The sequence below is a fragment of the Xyrauchen texanus genome, chromosome 44, assembly GCF_025860055.1.
Source record: "Xyrauchen texanus isolate HMW12.3.18 chromosome 44, RBS_HiC_50CHRs, whole genome shotgun sequence".
NCBI lineage: Eukaryota > Metazoa > Chordata > Actinopteri > Cypriniformes > Catostomidae > Xyrauchen > Xyrauchen texanus.
Genome location: NC_068319.1, coordinates 29,899,253 through 29,916,464, shown reverse-complemented (window position 1 = coordinate 29,916,464; position 17,212 = coordinate 29,899,253). Strand labels below are relative to the sequence as shown.

General features: G+C 40.0%; 1 protein-coding gene across 1 annotated transcript in view; it reads right to left on the bottom strand.

Moving 5' to 3' along the window:
* Window positions 1-17,212, bottom strand: part of ror2 (receptor tyrosine kinase-like orphan receptor 2) — a 166,107-nt gene that overhangs the window by 3,955 nt on the left and 144,940 nt on the right. Inside the window, exons 5-7 of the mRNA XM_052117725.1 lie at window positions 2,474-2,595; window positions 1,898-2,200; window positions 487-744 (exon numbers count right to left, since the gene is read on the bottom strand). Coding sequence (XP_051973685.1) covers window positions 487-744; window positions 1,898-2,200; window positions 2,474-2,595 — 683 coding nt within the window. The remainder of the gene's footprint in view (window positions 1-486; window positions 745-1,897; window positions 2,201-2,473; window positions 2,596-17,212) is intronic.

Sequence of the window (17,212 nt, the reverse complement as noted above, 5' to 3'; positions counted from 1 at the left end):
TATTGACTGATCCTATTCACTTCCATTCTATGTGCCTTTTTGAAAATATTTTTTTTGTGGCAAACTATATTCCACAAATGCTGTAAATTGAACTTAATTTGAACCCAGAACATTCCTTTTAAAGAATAGTTCACCCAAGAATGAAGCTTCATAAGGACTTACGAAATGCACAAGTCATATGGAGTACTTTCAAGGTGCTCCTTTTTGAAGCTTGAAAATGCAGTCTCAATTCTTTGTAATTTCATGAAAGAATGTACTGGTCAATTTTTCTCTTTGGGTCTTTTCATGGAACAAAGAAAGCATACGTGTTTGGAACGACATAAAGGGGAGTTATTCATGGCAGATTTTCATTCTTGGATGAACTATTTGTTAAAATAAAAAAATTAAATTCAGTTCAGTTTATAAAGTGACAATATTTGTTGACATTCAATCAGACTAGTTAACTTTAATCTCTCAGGAGATGTGAGGTCAAGATGGTCTACTTACGGCAGGGATGAATGTCACAGACACCCACTCTAACATTAGGGTCCAAAGTGAAACACCAAGGGCTCTCCATTTGCCCTCCAGGATTTCTGCAGAAATTGTGCCCTCCTCTGAGTTCAGGGTACTCAATAGGGGTCAGATGGTGACTGTGTGGATATAGGGCACTCCAGGGCTGACACTGGTACCCTGATTTTGTCACGCTGACTGTGCCCCTGTAGTTGGCACCACTTCCATTGTAACAGCTGTGATCTGGGGGTGAATCTTTAACAAGAATGAAAAAATACTTTGGTCTGGTCTGTATAAAGTGTCAGAACATTAGTAAGAAGCAAATGAGGATAAATGAAAATGATTAGTCAGCTTTATGGGTTATGTAGACTAATTCAGTACAAACAAGATATTTTAGATGCACCACAAGAGGGCCCCCTTGCCTTACTTGATCTTAATGTCTGTCGTTCATCTCAGCCATTTGTCTTCTTGTAATATTTTAGTCTTCCTTTACCAAAACAATATTTAAGGGATAGTTCACCCAAAAATGTCCCAGTCGCCATAAAATGTATAATTTTTGTTCCATACTTGGGGCTTACAGTCCCTAAAGAAAGTCATTACAAGCTTGGAACAACGTGAGGGTGAGGGTGCACAGATACCAAATTTTAAAGATATGATACCAAGTACCCAGTTTTAGAGAATCGGCCGACACCAAGTACCAATAAAAGTAATTTTGTGTGTGCGTGTTTGTATAGATGCCATTCCATTTGTGTTTGTACATTTGATATCTTTATATTGCCAATATTAACATTTTCAGTAATTAAAAATGACATGAAAAAGCCACATACTGTAAACTTACAGATGGATAAACTGAAACCAGATGCACTAGGTTTAAATGGTTTTCTTTCTAGTTTTTTTTTTTCTGTCAAAATGATAGGCTACATTTAAAATGATCTAATAAAAGTTATTGAAATTCTGTAGCTATGAAGGAAATGATTGGTTATGCAGAATCTACATAAACTCTTTGAATTTTGCCTCCTATTAAAATTGCTGTTACAAATATTGTTTAGCAAATTTTGTGTAATTTGACCCTCCATACACTAAACCCTGTGATCCCATTTTTAGATATAACTTTAAATAAACGAGGGGCGAGTCTAAATAATTATTTGTAATAACCAACAGTTCCATAAATGCTGTTGATTGAGCTTGTAATGAACCCAGGACATTCCTTTTAGTGCATAGCTCAGCAAGTACAATCGCAACATTGTCAATGTGCCCATTAAAAGCATTAAATTATGATACCAAACAATTATGAATATTTACCTTCCACTATCGGCCTGAAATGAGTACCACAGAGTAGTATCCCTACCTAAATCTGATATTAGTATTCATATATATTTTTTTAAACTTATCAGTCGTGTCAACCTACACTGGGGTGGCACGCCAATGCGAATGCAGCTGGCTGATTCAGGTGATCCAGGGTGGGGAAGCAGGTTGCATGCGGGCAACTCTAGCTGCATGAGGATGAGGGGATCGGAGCGTGCAATGGTATACTCGGCATTGCACAAGTCGTTCTCCAATGCCTCACACTCATCGCGGCAGAGTTGGCGCCGCCATGGACCTCTGGTGCCCTCCTCACACAACGGGAAGACATAGTAGCAGAAGGACGGAATGGCAAACTCAGAACACTGGTCTGAGAGTTGAGTGGAGGTGCCAATCATAGTGAAGGCCGCTGGACAACACAAGAATGATAAAGCATGTTAAAACAGAATGTATAGTGTATCTATGTGCATGATACTGTGGCACCAAAAAGAATAATCCACAAATATCATTTGTTAGCAGATGCCAAATTTTTTTATATTTTGTAATGCTATCTAATGCACTTTAAGTGTGACTTAAGTGTCCGAATACTTCTTGGCACACTGTATATGTGATAAGATACTGTGCTTATGTTAATCTCTGATTCCAAAACAGGAGATGATAGCACAGAGACAGCAATGCTCACCAGTGATGCGGTTTTCACTTTCTCCCTGCATCTGCAGAGACTCCACATAGATACTCCTGTTTCCTATAAAGCGAGCACAAGCGATGCCTCGGTACGGCTGGCAGAAGCCCTTCTCATGCGTTCTGAAAGAGCAGGACAGCAGAGATGGCAATAATACAACTGTTGAGCTCACATGTGCAGTTATTTGATATATTATTGTTTAAACATTAGCCACCAACACATTACTTAGTTTACTCATTTTATATAGTGACTTGTACTACACAGAAATTATATTCATGCTGTACATTACAATACATTACTATATTACAGCTTATTTTTCTGATTAAGCATAATGTTTCCGTAAAGCTGCTTTGAAATGATGTGTGTTGTAAAAAATGTCTTGACTTAGTTCTGACTTTGAATTCTTATTGGATGAGCCACTTTCGAAGTCATTGTAAAATGTCATTAAATGCACACCTGTGACACTTCATTCTATATTATTGCAGCAAGCTGTACAAATGTACAGTTAATTGTGAATATACATCTGTGTGAAACCTATGCAGTTGTTGGCATTTATAGTTCTGAATTAGTGTGTATCCATCATTCTGAGTATGTACAGCCAAAATACCTTAATTTTTGAAACAATTATACATTTCATAAATAAAAGTAATGTAATTAGAGGATTACAAATTATTAAATTGTTGTAGCATTAAAACAAGTTTCTCAAAGTATGTGAACATGTTGAGATTAATTTATTATATTTGTTACCTTTTATGCAGAGAAAAAAATACATTAGGTATATACTGTATACCTGCTCTTGAGTCGCTTAATAATAAATACATATTTTGTCATACTTTGATGATCAGTGCTAAAAAAAATTAAAATACAAAAATGTAATTAATAACTTGCCTGACCAACACAAAAATTGGTGTAGTTTTAAAGCTTTCGGATATTACAATGCATGTAGGCAATTATGACCAACTCTTAACAAGTGCTGTAATTTGAAGAAAAATCAGAAGTGCTCTTTTTTCATAACTTTAGAAATATTATTATTTACTATACACAAACATACAGTGAAAATATCATACAAATCAAGAAAGGTACAAAGTAGAATACAACAAGAACAAGTAAAAGAAACAAGCATATTATTTCACTTACATCCTTTGCACTATGCTTCATCGCACTGTGTACATGTATGTGTTCCTGTATATCACATTCACCTCCGACATGTACATAATAATGATAATAACAACTTAACTCCTGCATCCTTTGCACTCTGATCACTGCACTATTTGTCAATATGTCTATATTGTTTTTGTTCATAGTGTGTATATTTGTGTATGGGTGTCTGATTTTATTTTATTATTGTGTTATTGTATTTTTGTATGATTCTGATTACAGACCAAATATATGTAGTAAAAGCCATGAAAGCACATAAAGATTTAAACAGATGTAATTTTTTTTTTTTTTTCACATTTTGCTTGTAACTTCATGAAACATAAAAAAAAAAAAAAAAACAAATCAGTGGATGCTTTCGATTGAAACGAGCCCGAATACAATGTGATATGATGCATGGATCTTAACATAATCTTGTTGAAAATTTCTACCTCAGATATCTTGTTTATCATCCTTGACTTAAAGGTGCAGTATGTAAGATTCAGAAACCCTTGTTATTAATGACACCTGTGACCATTAAGTGAACTACAGGTACCTGTTGCTCGTGCTCGTGCACACACTCCATAGGGTTGTGAGCATCGGCCAAAACAATGACACAACGTATAAAGAGACTACGTGATTCACCGGCATCATGCTGACAGATGATGTAGCATAATTAAAATGACACAGTTATTATTGTTTTACTACAAAATTTGAGAATGTATATTATATTTGACTCTTCAGTGCTAGAACAAGGCTAAAACAAAGTGTGGATATAAGTCTGATTATGCAAGACTGTAGTTTGAAGTAATCACTTTTCTTTGTATGATACATTGACTGCATTTTTACAATAGCCTATGTCAGCATTAGATAGCTTGCCAGATTTATCAATAGCTGTTAGCTAAATTTGGTTGATGATGACAGTAGCCGTTTATAAAATAGAATGTACATTATAAATATGTTGACACAATTCCATATTGAACTGTCATTTTGATGTATCGATGAGCTATTATTTATAACAATAGATTGTATATATATTCTGTATAACAAAGTTACGTTACACTAATGAATGGAGCTTTTTGCATCATCTTGAATATTGTCTAGCATTCATTTCATGTGTTATTGTAGTTTAGCTAATATTACACAGATCAATCCTAATGGCACTATATTTCACATGCTTTGCAGTTATGTAAGATTACCTGTCCAATAAGAAGAATGGCAATTCAGGGTCAGATTTGAGCCCCAAAACCGAACGAAGGTCCCTTCAAGAATCAAATGCCCCGCCGATGTTCACTCTAGTTTTTGTTTGACCATGATCACGTTTCCGCTTAGCCGGACAGGATTCAGTATATAAATGTGTTTTGTTTTTGGCTTACTTAAGGTACGTACACACTGCCAGCGACTTTATCGCTGCAGGTCGCTGGTGGCTGGCGGTGAAGTCGCTAGTGGGCGTTCCCACTACTGGTTGCCTAGTAACGTTTATAAATGACATTCACGGATGCCATTCCATTGCCGTTGACAGCGAATCGCTTTTCTTGCCGCTAACAACAAACATTTTGGAGGGAAAAGCCTAAATATAAATGGAATCAGTACATAAAATGCTTTATATCAAAGATGAACGAGAAACGAGGCGTGCTCTTTGCCATAGCGGCGGTTTATCTGCGGCGAAAACGCAAACGCCGGTCTGTCTGGGTCCACAAAACCATTCAATCTCGGAGTCAGCACGGCGAATACCACCGGCTGGTGCAGGAGCTGTGACTGGATGAAGTCCGGTTCCAGCAGTACTTCAGGATTGACAGGACCCAGTTTGAAGAGCTGCTGCAGAGGGTGGGTCCCCTGATTGCAAAAGATAACACGAGCTTCCGCCGAGCCATTTCCCCTGGTGAACGGCTGTCAATTTGCTTACGGTGAGTATCATAATGTGTTTACTGAACCTGGTTGATTTGAATATTTTGATTGATTTAGAGGGCATTGTATGTCTCTTTTAATTCAGATAGAATGTTTATTATGTAATATGTCGAATTACCTGCCATGTATGATTTTATGATTCAACATGTTAATATACAGTTAATACAAATGAATATAGTTTGTCTTAATACAATTAAAAGGTGTTTGTGTGTGTATATATATATATATGTGTGTGTGTGTGTGTGTATATATATGTGTGTGTGTGTGTATATATAAGTTATAACTGTCATATGTTTTCTGTTGGTCAATATGCTTTTCATGAAAATGTCTGCTTTGACACTTGCATATTTCCACAGGTTCCTTGCAACAGGGGATTCATACCGCAGTATTGCTTTCAGCTACCGTGTTGGGCACAGCACTGTAGCTGGTATTGTGGCAGAAGTGGCAAAGGCCATTTGGGACTCCCTGGTGGAGGACTACATGCCTGTTCCCAAAGATTGGCGGGACATTGCAGCAGAGTTCCACCATCGCTGGAATTTTCCAAACTGTCTAGGGTCTATTGATGGGAAGCATGTACTGATCCAGGCTCCCAACAACTCTGGATCACTATTCTACAACTACAAGGGGACATTATCTATTGTCCTCTTAGCAGTTGTAGATGCCAAATACTGCTTCCGCATCATAGATGTTGGCAGTTATGGTAAGACCAGTGATGGTGGGACTCTGGCTAATAGTCCCTTTGGTAACGCTCTTCGCAGTGGAAACCTCGGCCTACCAGAGGACACGTTGCTGCCAGGAGCAGAGCACCTGGAGCCCCAGCCTTATGTCTTCGTGGCAGATGAAGCCTTCCCTCTCCGCAGAGACCTGATGAGACCCTTCCCAGGTACCACCCTTCCCAGTAGACACAGGGTGTTCAACTACAGGCTTTCAAGGGCAAGACTGACTGTTGAGAATGCGTTTGGTTTACTTCGCAGCACAGTGGCTGAATGTATCGACGTGTAATTGGTGTCAGCCCTTCCAATGCGGAAGCCTGTGTGAAGGCCACCTGTGTTCTACACAACGTTCTCGTGGAGGACAACAAGGACTAGGCTGGACACACTAACCCCTGCTGCTGACGGAGAAGCCTCTGCACTGCAGAACATCAGAAGAGTAGGGAGCAACAATGCAGCACGGGAAGCAATGCTTGTGAGGGAGACCCTTGTTGACTACTTTTGTGCTGAGGGTGCAGTTCCTGGCAGCCACAGGTGTGACGGGCATGAAAGGTGTTTCTCAGAACCAAACCAAAAGGCTCTTTTAAGAGCCACCCACATTATAATAAAAGAGCAATGTTTCCATGTGTCATTTTTGAAACAGTGATATCCTGCCTACACTATTAGATATGCCCATTAAACACATCTCCCCAAATACATAACAGCAATATAAATGAATAAGTATGAATAATCAAGCATTTATTATTATGAATAATAAAGCATAGCACCAATAGTGACTGCAGTATGTTAATCACACTAGAAAAGACTATGAACTTAAATACATACAACAGTTTCATCTATTAAATCAATATTGGTCCCAACTGACTTTCACTGCACACTTATACATTCTTCAAAATATAATTGGATTTATGCAGAATAACTATCCCCTTAACAATAATCACAAAAAGAAGCAGAGTGAAAAGTCTGAAACAAATGTATGTATTGATAAAAAAATGTACCTTAAAGTTATTGTGTTTTTTTTTTTAACATACACAACAAAAAACACTATGAATTATGACTAAAGAACATTATGAACCTTGCCTGCAGGGTACAGCTGACAGGACCACAAGAGTAAATAAGCTTATGAAAACCCCTCAAGGCCCTGTCAGCTCTACCCCACTCTCTTCCTGTTCCTGACTGCACTGAGCATCAAATATTATTTTGTGTATTTCAAATTTAACCCTTTCCCTCCTTCTTGAATTAAGATTTTTAATTTGTGGCAGAAGGCTCCGGAGGAAAAGATCATCTGGGTCTTCAGCTGCTGGTGGGGGATGAAATGGTGCTGCCTCTGCCCTATTTAAGGCTGAAATGAGATTTTTCTCAAAAACAGTCATTGTCCCACCCCCCCGGTGCCTTTTTGAAATGCCCTGGGGAGACTTTTTTTCCTCCTGTCTTGATTCCATTCCATGTCTGCCTGGACCTAGCTGTTTGCTGATTGCATTCTGCTGGCTGCTGGTTGGATCTAGCCGGCTGCTTGCAGGATCTGGCTGACTGGTGACAGTGGATGGTTGACTGCTGAGTGGATCTGGCTGGCTGTCATGTTCTCCCTGACCTGCTGGCTGTCTTACTTGCACTGCCTTCATTTGTTGGGTTTGGACTACAGTTGCCAAAATGGGCTCCCAAACCCCTTGACGCATGTTTCCACTGGTGACTCTGAACTCCATAAAGGGTTTGAGGAAGCCCATGATGGCACTGTATCATGTGATCAGCTGCTGAGCCACTTTTTCTGTCTTTCAATTTGTTCAATTCTCGCCTATATATGTCACGGAGGTTTTTCCATTTCTTTTTGCATTCTTCCACTAACAATCCCCCCCAAAAAAGGCAAGTGCACACACACACACACACACACACACACACACACACACACACACACACACACACACACACACACACAGAGATAAATATAAAATTTATGACAATTTATTACAAATGATGACAATTTATGAACAGATGTAATGAGTAACCATAGTATATGTTTATTATGTAATATAATGCTATATACTCTGTAAGATATATAATGTACTACAGTATATCTCACAGAATACATGATGTATTAATATATACTATATATATATATTCATATATATATATACACATATACACACACACACACACAGTATTAATACTCCATCCATCCATCTTCAACCGCTTATCCGAAGTCGGGTCGCGGGGGCAGCTGCTCCAGCAGGGGGCCCCGAACTTCCCTATCCCGAGCCACATTAACCAGCTCTGACTGGGCGGACCCGAGGCGTTCCCAGGCCAGTGTGGAGATGTAATCTCTCCACCTAGTCCTGGGTCTTCCCCGAGGCCTCCTCCCAGCTGGACGTGCCTGAAACACCTCCCTAGGGAGGCGGCCAGGGGGCATCCTTACCAGATGCCCAAACCACCTCAACTGACTCCTTTCAACGCAAAGGAGCAGCGGCTCTACTCCGAGCTCCTCACGGATGACTGAGCTCCTCACCCTATCTCTAAGGGAGAAGCCCGCCACCCTTCTGAGGAAGCCCATTTCGGCCGCTTGTACTCGCGACCTAGTTCTTTCGGTCATGACCCAACCTTCATGACCATAGGTGAGGGCCCTTTTGGCTCAGCTCCCTTTTCGTGACAACGGTGCGATAGAGCGAGTGCAATACCGCCCCTGCTGCCCCGACTCTCCGGCCAACCTCCCGCTCCATTGTCCCCTCACTCGTGAACAAGACCCCGAGGTACTTGAACTCCTTCACTTGGGGCAAAACCTCATTCCCTACCTGGAGTACGCACTCCATCGGTTTCCTGCTGAGAACCATGGCCTCAGATTTAGAGGTGCTAATCCTCATCCCAGCTGCTTCACACTCGACTGCCAAGCGATCCAGTGAGAGCTGAAGGTCACAGACCGATGATGACATGAAGACAACATCATCTGCAAAAAGCAGCGATGAGATCCCCAGCCCACCGAACCAGCACACCTTCCCCACCCGACTACGCCTCGATATCCTGTCCATGAATATCACAAACAGGATTGGTGACAAAGCGCAGCCTTGGCGGAGACCAACCCCACATGGAATGAACTCGACTTTGTGCCGAGGACCCGGACACAGCCCTCGCTTTGGACGTACAGGGATTGGATTGCCCTAAGAAGGGACCCCCCACCCCGTACTCTCAAGCAGCACCTCCCACAGTCTCTCCGGGGACCCGGTCATACGCCTTCTCCAGATCCACAAAACACATGTAGACCGGATGGGCATACTCCCAGGCCCCCTCCAGGATCCTTGCGAGAGTAAAGATCTGGTCCGTCGTTCCACGGCCAGGACGAAAACCGCATTGTTCCTCTTCAATCTGAGGTTCGACAATCGGCCGAACCCTCCTCTCCAGCACCTTGGAGTACACTTTACCAGGGAGGCTGAGAAGTGTGATACCCCTGTAATACTATAGTACTAATATACAGTATATACATAAGTATACAGTACATTGTATACATTGTGTATGGAGAGTCTAGCACTGTTTATTTATAATCCATCAATATTAATACAATTCATATAATTATGAATGTAATTATAAAAATATTAGTAAGTTATTAATATGGTACGTTTATTCAACAAAATATCTGATTATTTATATGGTTTTGTTTGCTGTCATACATGTAACACATCTTTAAAACAAATCATTTATTAATTAAATTAACCTACTTGGAATCCCCACGATCTCTGATACATTTTCCACACAGTATTTTTTTTAAAAATGTCTTTGTACGTGGGAAGAGACATATCAAATAGCACTGGAAAATTGCTAACAGCAAGAATTAGCTTTTCCTCCATCTTGCAGGGGCTGAGAGAGAGAATGATCACGTGAGCTCTCCCGTCTTCTCTCCTATTGGCTGTCGCTTCCGTTAGTCGCTCCAAAGTTGAAAGGTGCGTACACACTGCCTACTTTATCGCTGCAGGTCGCCCGTGGCTGGCGGTGAAGTCGCTAGTGGGCGTTCCCACTACTGGTTGCCTAGTAACGTTTATAAATGACATTCACGGATGCCATTCCGTTGCTGTTGACAGCGAATCTCTTTTCTTGCCACTAAAAACAAACATTTTGGAGGTAAAAGACTAAATATAAATGGAATCAGTACATAAAATGCTTTAAATCAAAGATGAATGAGAAACAAGGCGTGCTGTTTGCCATAGCGGCTGTTTATCTGCGGCGAAAATGCAAATGCCGGTCCATAAAATCCCCGCGATCTCAGATACACCTTTCCACGCAGTATTTTTCTTAAAAATGTCCTTGTACGTGGGAAGAGACATATCATAGAGCACTGGAAAATTTCTAACAACAAGAATTAGCCTTTCATCCATCTTTCCGTTACTGCAGGAACTGAGAGAGAGAGAAGGATCACGTGAGCTCTCCCGTCTTCTCTCCTATTGGCTGTCGCTTCCGTTAGTCGCTCCAAAGTTGAACTTTTCTCAACTTTGTCGCGTCGCTGGACACGCCCACATCTAGCGCCAACGGTCGCGACAGCTCGTGTCACCGGAAGTTGCTGTGCTCGCATTGAAAATGAATGGTATTGAGTCGCTGTCGCGCGCGATGTCGCTGGCAGCGTGTACGCACCTGAACTTTTCTCAACTTTGTCGCGTCGCTGGACACGCCCACATCTAGCGCCAACGGTCGCGACAGCTCGTATCGCCGGAAGTCGCTGTGCTCGCATTGAAAATGAATGGTATTGAGTCGCTGTCGCGCGCGATGTCGTTGGGAGTGTGTATGTACCTTTAGAATTTGTGTAGGAGTCGGTGTTGTGCTGGGAGCTGGACGTTTGCTGGATTCTGTCACTAAGATAACGCTACCTAGTGTTGCAGTTTGTTGTTGCTGTTGAATAGTGGAAGAGAAGCTACTGTCTGTGGCAAGGCTCTCGGGAGCACGCATAAACGTCACATCCTTTGGATTTTCCCGGCAAAAGCGACCAGCGCGCCATTCACATGAAAATCAGTTTACAGGCTTTAATTGGCAACCTAGGAAGTCCGGGTAGGGCTCATTTAAGTTGCGTTACAAGCCTTCCACACATTGGCAAAATTTTTACATGAAAAATTTTACATATTGCACTTTTAAAAGTATAAATTGGCCTTCAATCTACCCTATTTTTATGGTATGGTTTAGTCACTGTTCAGGAACGTCATATATAAAAACAAGTGGGTGATAACAGACACATTTCTCATTGTAATATCCTTTGAAAATGGTTTTCAGTTTTCTAGGCAAGTTTATTTATATAGCACATTTCATACACAATGGTAATTCATAGTGCTTTGCATATAAATATTAAAGAAAACACAAGATACATAATTTTTTTTAAACCAATTAAGAACATGAAAAAGTAATACACGCATTGAGAAAGTTATATAGAAATTATTAAATAGCATAAAAATCAGGAGAACAGGTATTAAGAGCACAACTTCAGTAAATTGAAAAAAGCAGAGAACATGAAATGATCAAAATCATTATTGAATTTCTTTTCCTTTAATTTTAGTCTCAAAGGTATATCTAAGTGTACCCCTGATCAACCAATGCCTACACTGTGTATATAAAACAAGAAAAGAAAAATCGGGGCGCCACTCTCTGAGTAGAGACACCAAGAGAAACAAGATTTTCCCAAAGTTTACAGACTATTATTTGCACCATCTCATTGCGGATGTCTCCGATGTCACAAGGACATTTTCACATTCTAATCAAGATACCACTACATCCGGGTGTGATATCTAGCCACTGCTAGATTCTTAATAAAGACTCCAAGTGAGGACTAGAACATAAGCGTGGACTGTCTGAACCACTCCCGCCCACTCTCGGTACAGAGTGCGGGGGTGTCTTAGGCCTCTTTTATTCAGGTACCAACAGCAGTGCCTCACTCAGTCCCTAACAAAATAATAAAATCTACCCATCTTATTTTTGTTGGTTGATCAAGTTTACACTGACAAACTGCCCGCATTCTTCCACCATAAGCTGTAGGGGGCGACAGCTGGGTCCTCAATATGGATATTGAGGAATAAAAACTCAAGAGTCAGGTTTTTCAATAATCAAATGAGAGAGTGTTAACTGATTGTTCTCTGTAGGTTCAATAGGCATCACAAGTCGATGAGATACAAAATAATTAAAATGAAAGAAAAACAAAAGCAAAATGATTCAGTGAAATCAGTTAGTGCAGCACAATGCTCATTCAAAAAATGCACAGCTAAACAAGTGTTTTCAGTCTAGATTTAAATGTGGCTACTGTTGGGGCACATTTAACCTCTTCTGGAAGCTGGTCCCAGATGCTGGTGGCATAATAGCTAAACGCTGTCTCACCTAGTTTTGAGTGAACCCTCTGAATGTCTAACTGGCTTGATCCTAATGATCTGAGAGGTCTGTTAGGATTATATTCAACAAGCATATCTGAAATGTATTAAGGTCCTAGGATAGGTCCTTGAGTGATTTATAAACAAGTAATAGTACTTTAAAAATCTATTCTAAATGTAACTGGAATACAGTGTAAAAGACCTGAGGACTGGATTAATCTGCTAAACTTTTTTGGTTCAGGTGGGAATCCTGGCAGTGACATTCTGAATGAGCTGCAGGTGTCTAAAGTTTTTTTGGGAATGCCGGTTAGGAGTCCATTGCAGTAGTCTACCCTACTGGTGATGAATGCATGAACAAGTTTCTCTTGTTCCAGTCTTGACTGGATACAAATAATTTAGATGTTAGTAGGCTGATTTAGTTATTGCTTTGATGTGACTACAAAGGTTTGACTCCAAAATTACACCAAGATTTCTTACTTGACTTTGTTTCTTTAGGACCTTGGCGTCAAGGTATGTATTAACCTTTGGAATTTCGCCTTTGTTGCCAAATACAATGAGCTCTTTCTTTTCATTGTTTAACTGAAGGAAGTTTTGGCACATCCAAGAGTTAATTTCATAAATGCACTGGCACAGAGAGTCTATGGTACTGTAGTCAATGGGCGATAGGGCTAGATAGGCCTGGGTATCGTCTGCATTGCTAAGGTATACAGTTTTTTCCTTTTTCATAATTTGGCCTAGTGGGAGCATACACAGGTTGAACAGGAGTGGTTCAAGAATTGAGCCTTGTGGGACTCCGATGTCATGGATGTCAACTCAGATTCATAGTTGCCTATGTTCAAATAGTAGCCACCACCTTCTAGATATGACCTGAACTAGCTGAGGACCATCCCAGATAGCCCTATCCAATTTTCCAATCTCTATAGGACAATGTTGTGGTAAAGCAGCACTGAGATCTAATAGTGCCAGCACTAATATTTTGCCTGAATCAGTATTTAGCCGAATATCATTTAGGATCTTTATGAGCGCTGTTTCTGTGCTATGATGCGGTCGGAAACCAGACTGAAAATTGTCCAAGTAGCCATTTGAGATTAAGAATTTGTTCAGCTGATTGAAAACAACATTTTTAACAACTTTGCCTATGAAATGAAAATTTGAAATTGGTCTGTTGCTGTTCAATATTGAGTTATCTAGATTGTTATTTTTAAGAAGGGTCATGACAACTGCTGTTTTCAGGGACTTCAGAAATGTGTCTGAAAAGGGTGACACTTACTATTTCTAACAGATCTTTTTCCAGACAGTTAAACACAAGTGTTGTGGGGAGTGTATCAAGACAGCAGGTTGAAGTTTTAAGATGCTGTACTATTTCTTCCAGGGTTATGCCATCAATTTCCTCAAAATCTGAAGTTTTTGTGGTGGGTGTTGTACGCAGTGCAACATGAGGAAGAGCAGATCGCCATTCTAATATCATTGATCTTCATGAATAAAGTTGCAAACTCGTTGCATTTCTGTCAGAGCATTTCACAGGCAACCTGTGTTTGGGGGGTTTGCTAATCTCTCTACAGTAACAAAAAGAGTGCAGGTGTTGTTTATATTGCTGTTAATAATGTTTGAAAAGAAGGTCTGCCTAGCTGTGCCTAATTCCAAATTGAAAGCATGAAGGCTGTCTTTGTAGATATTATTATGGACTTCAAGTTGTGTTTTCTGCCACATTCGTTCTGCTTTCCTGGATATACTTTTCAAGTTTTTCCACTGCTATTGTGTTTCCTAACTAGGGTTGCAGCGGTATACCGGTTTCATGGTATACCACTGTCTGAAAATTTATGGTTATCATGCCATGTACATTTTCTATGGCAACTGAACTGGACGGAGAATCTCACATGCGAGTGCGCATCTCCTTACCTCCTTGTCAGACTCGTCAACTTGCGACACACACGCACGCGGAAAATGTCAGAGAGAAGGAAGTTGAGGGGGTCTGACATGAGTGTGTGTGTGAGTTAAAGCAGTGTTTCTCAACTGGTCTATTCGGACTGGGTCACGGACAGCAGGGAAAGAACAATGCCATGGTTCTCCCATTGAAGATATTTCGGCGGCCGCCCAAGTGATCTACTATTTAGGACTGCCAAGGCAGATTTAATGATACTCTTGCAAACAGCTAAAGCAGACATGGGCAATTTACGGCCCGCAGGCTGGATCAGGCCCTCCACATGGTTTAATGTGGCCCGCAACTCATTTATTGTAAAAGCTTTTTTTTTCATTGGATATTTCAGTTAACTTGCATTGGGACGTACCGCATCGCCACAAGCATTTAACATGATCAGGGTTGCCAGATAAGAGATGAAACACCCCCCGTTTGAGATTTATACTTGCGCAAATTGGAAATATTCCGCCTAATGTTATACTTATTTTGTGCAATCAGGCAACTATGCACGTCTCGCTTTCCCCTTTGAACAAACTTAGCGATCTGTAGTGCAATATTCTGCTCAATGAAAAGTGTTATACGGCTACTCCGTGTCCTTTCTTGAGGCTGCTTGTGATGTATGGGGCTACTAATTTTGCAGGTAAACCTTCTCAGTGATTAAATTAAATATAAAAGTAGATCTCGGCATCATTGACACACGGAGGGGTAATCATTGACATGCGAGCAAAAGCAAGCCAGAGACGAATATGTAAATGTATTTTTTATTTGTGCAATTTAGAAATGTTGATGTCCCTTCGCACCTGTATGTTAATCTAACTGATGCAGTAATCATTTATCATAGTCATGCAGTGTGTTATTCGGTTGTGTGCTGAAACCATCGAGGAGACCTGCATCATGACACTTTTAGCATGTAAACGGGTAAAATTGTAGAAAAATACATGTACACTCACCCGCTTTGCGTCAAACATGAAATGTTCTATACATGTATTTTTATTATTATTATTATTATTATTATTATTATTATAACAGAACCCTGATGTAGAGATTGTTAAATTCAATAATAAATTAACAGGGAAGTAGAGATGGTAAAATAAATTTATAACCTTTATTCAGTTTTTTAATGAAAACCACTGAGTTAAAGGTACAGACAGGAGCAGCCTGGCTGTGCTGTCACGCACCTACAGTATAAGTTAACTGTTAATAATCACAGAACATTACATAAAACTAACATGCTTTAGTTAATTAACATGTTATAGTTACATTATATATTTTTATCATGTTTATAATTCTGTTTATTATAATTCTGTTTGCTTTCTTATTTTTAATATTTATTTTATTTTCAAAAGGGAGACTTTTTTTTACACATTCTTCAATAAAATAAATGGTTTCAAGTTTCAATTATAATAAAGTGTTTGCTCAAAAATAGATAAACCTTCTGTTTTCACTAATAATAGTAATTGTGTAATACCGTATACCGTGAAACCATGATATTTTCTAAGACGGTTATCATACTGTGAAAATCTCATACCGTTCCAACCCTATTCCTAACATCATCATTTTCCAAAGTATGCGTTAATGGAGAGCATTTTTTAAATGAATGTGGCCTCTGTTACAATCTGTAAATACAATTTCCCACATTTTTAACCAAAGCATTTTATAGTTGGGGGGATAAAAACAAAAGACACACCTGTAGTATCTAACTTCAATGTTCAAGTAAAACAATCGAACACTAAAAAGGTCAAGAGTTGAATGTCATGACGTTAACTTGTTAAAAACTTTTCAAGGATGCTATATAGAGATTTGAGGAGATTGAGGAAAGAGGGGAAATGGGACATTTGAATTTCAGAGACATCATCAAACAGATTGATATATTTATAACAAACACAACTAAAGATGCCAATACACATGTAGCGAAATCATAGAAACAACGGGCATGACATAATTTCGAACAAATCTGGACAAAAAGGTGTTTTAGAATTTGTTGCGGTGGCTCGAAACAGCTTGGCAGTGCAAACTTTCATAAAACCAGGCGTGACCTTGTGCTCCACCTACTTTAATGGCAACATCTTTTTAGGGCCCAAGCACAAAGTGCGTAGGACCCTATTGTTTTCGTTAGGATTATTATTATTAGGGCCCAAGCACAAAGTGCGTAGGACCCTATTGTTTTCGTTAGGATTATTAGGGCCCAAGCCTTGAAAAGGCAAGGCCCTATTGTTTTCGTTAGGATGACTATGATTATTATTAGGGCCCAAGCACAAAGTGCGTAGGACCCTATTGTTTTCGTTAGGATTATTAGGGCCCAAGCCTTGAAAAGGCAAGGCCCTATTGTTTTCGTTAGGATGACTATGATTATTATTTTTTTTACGACTATTGGGGCATTTTTGGGGCTCTTAACGTGCTCGAAAACTCTTGAAACTTTGCACACGGGTCAGAACCCGCGGCCATTAGGGCCGGGCTGAAGCTGGTACCGAGCGTGGCAGGGGGCTCGACGGCGCCCCTGGAACGAGGTCCGAAAACTTGGTCCATAAATCAAACACGCTTGCATGTAATAATATGAAACTTCGGTACACATATAGATCTCATCGTTTCATATATCCTTCATACTTTTACTTTTTACCTCAGCCCAACAGGAAATCGTCTATTTAGGGTTGTTTGGAAAAGGCATGCAATGGAATTTGAAATACTCCTCCTAGAGAATTCCACCAATCGCCACGAAACTCGGTCAGCATGAAGTCAAGACATTGAGGAT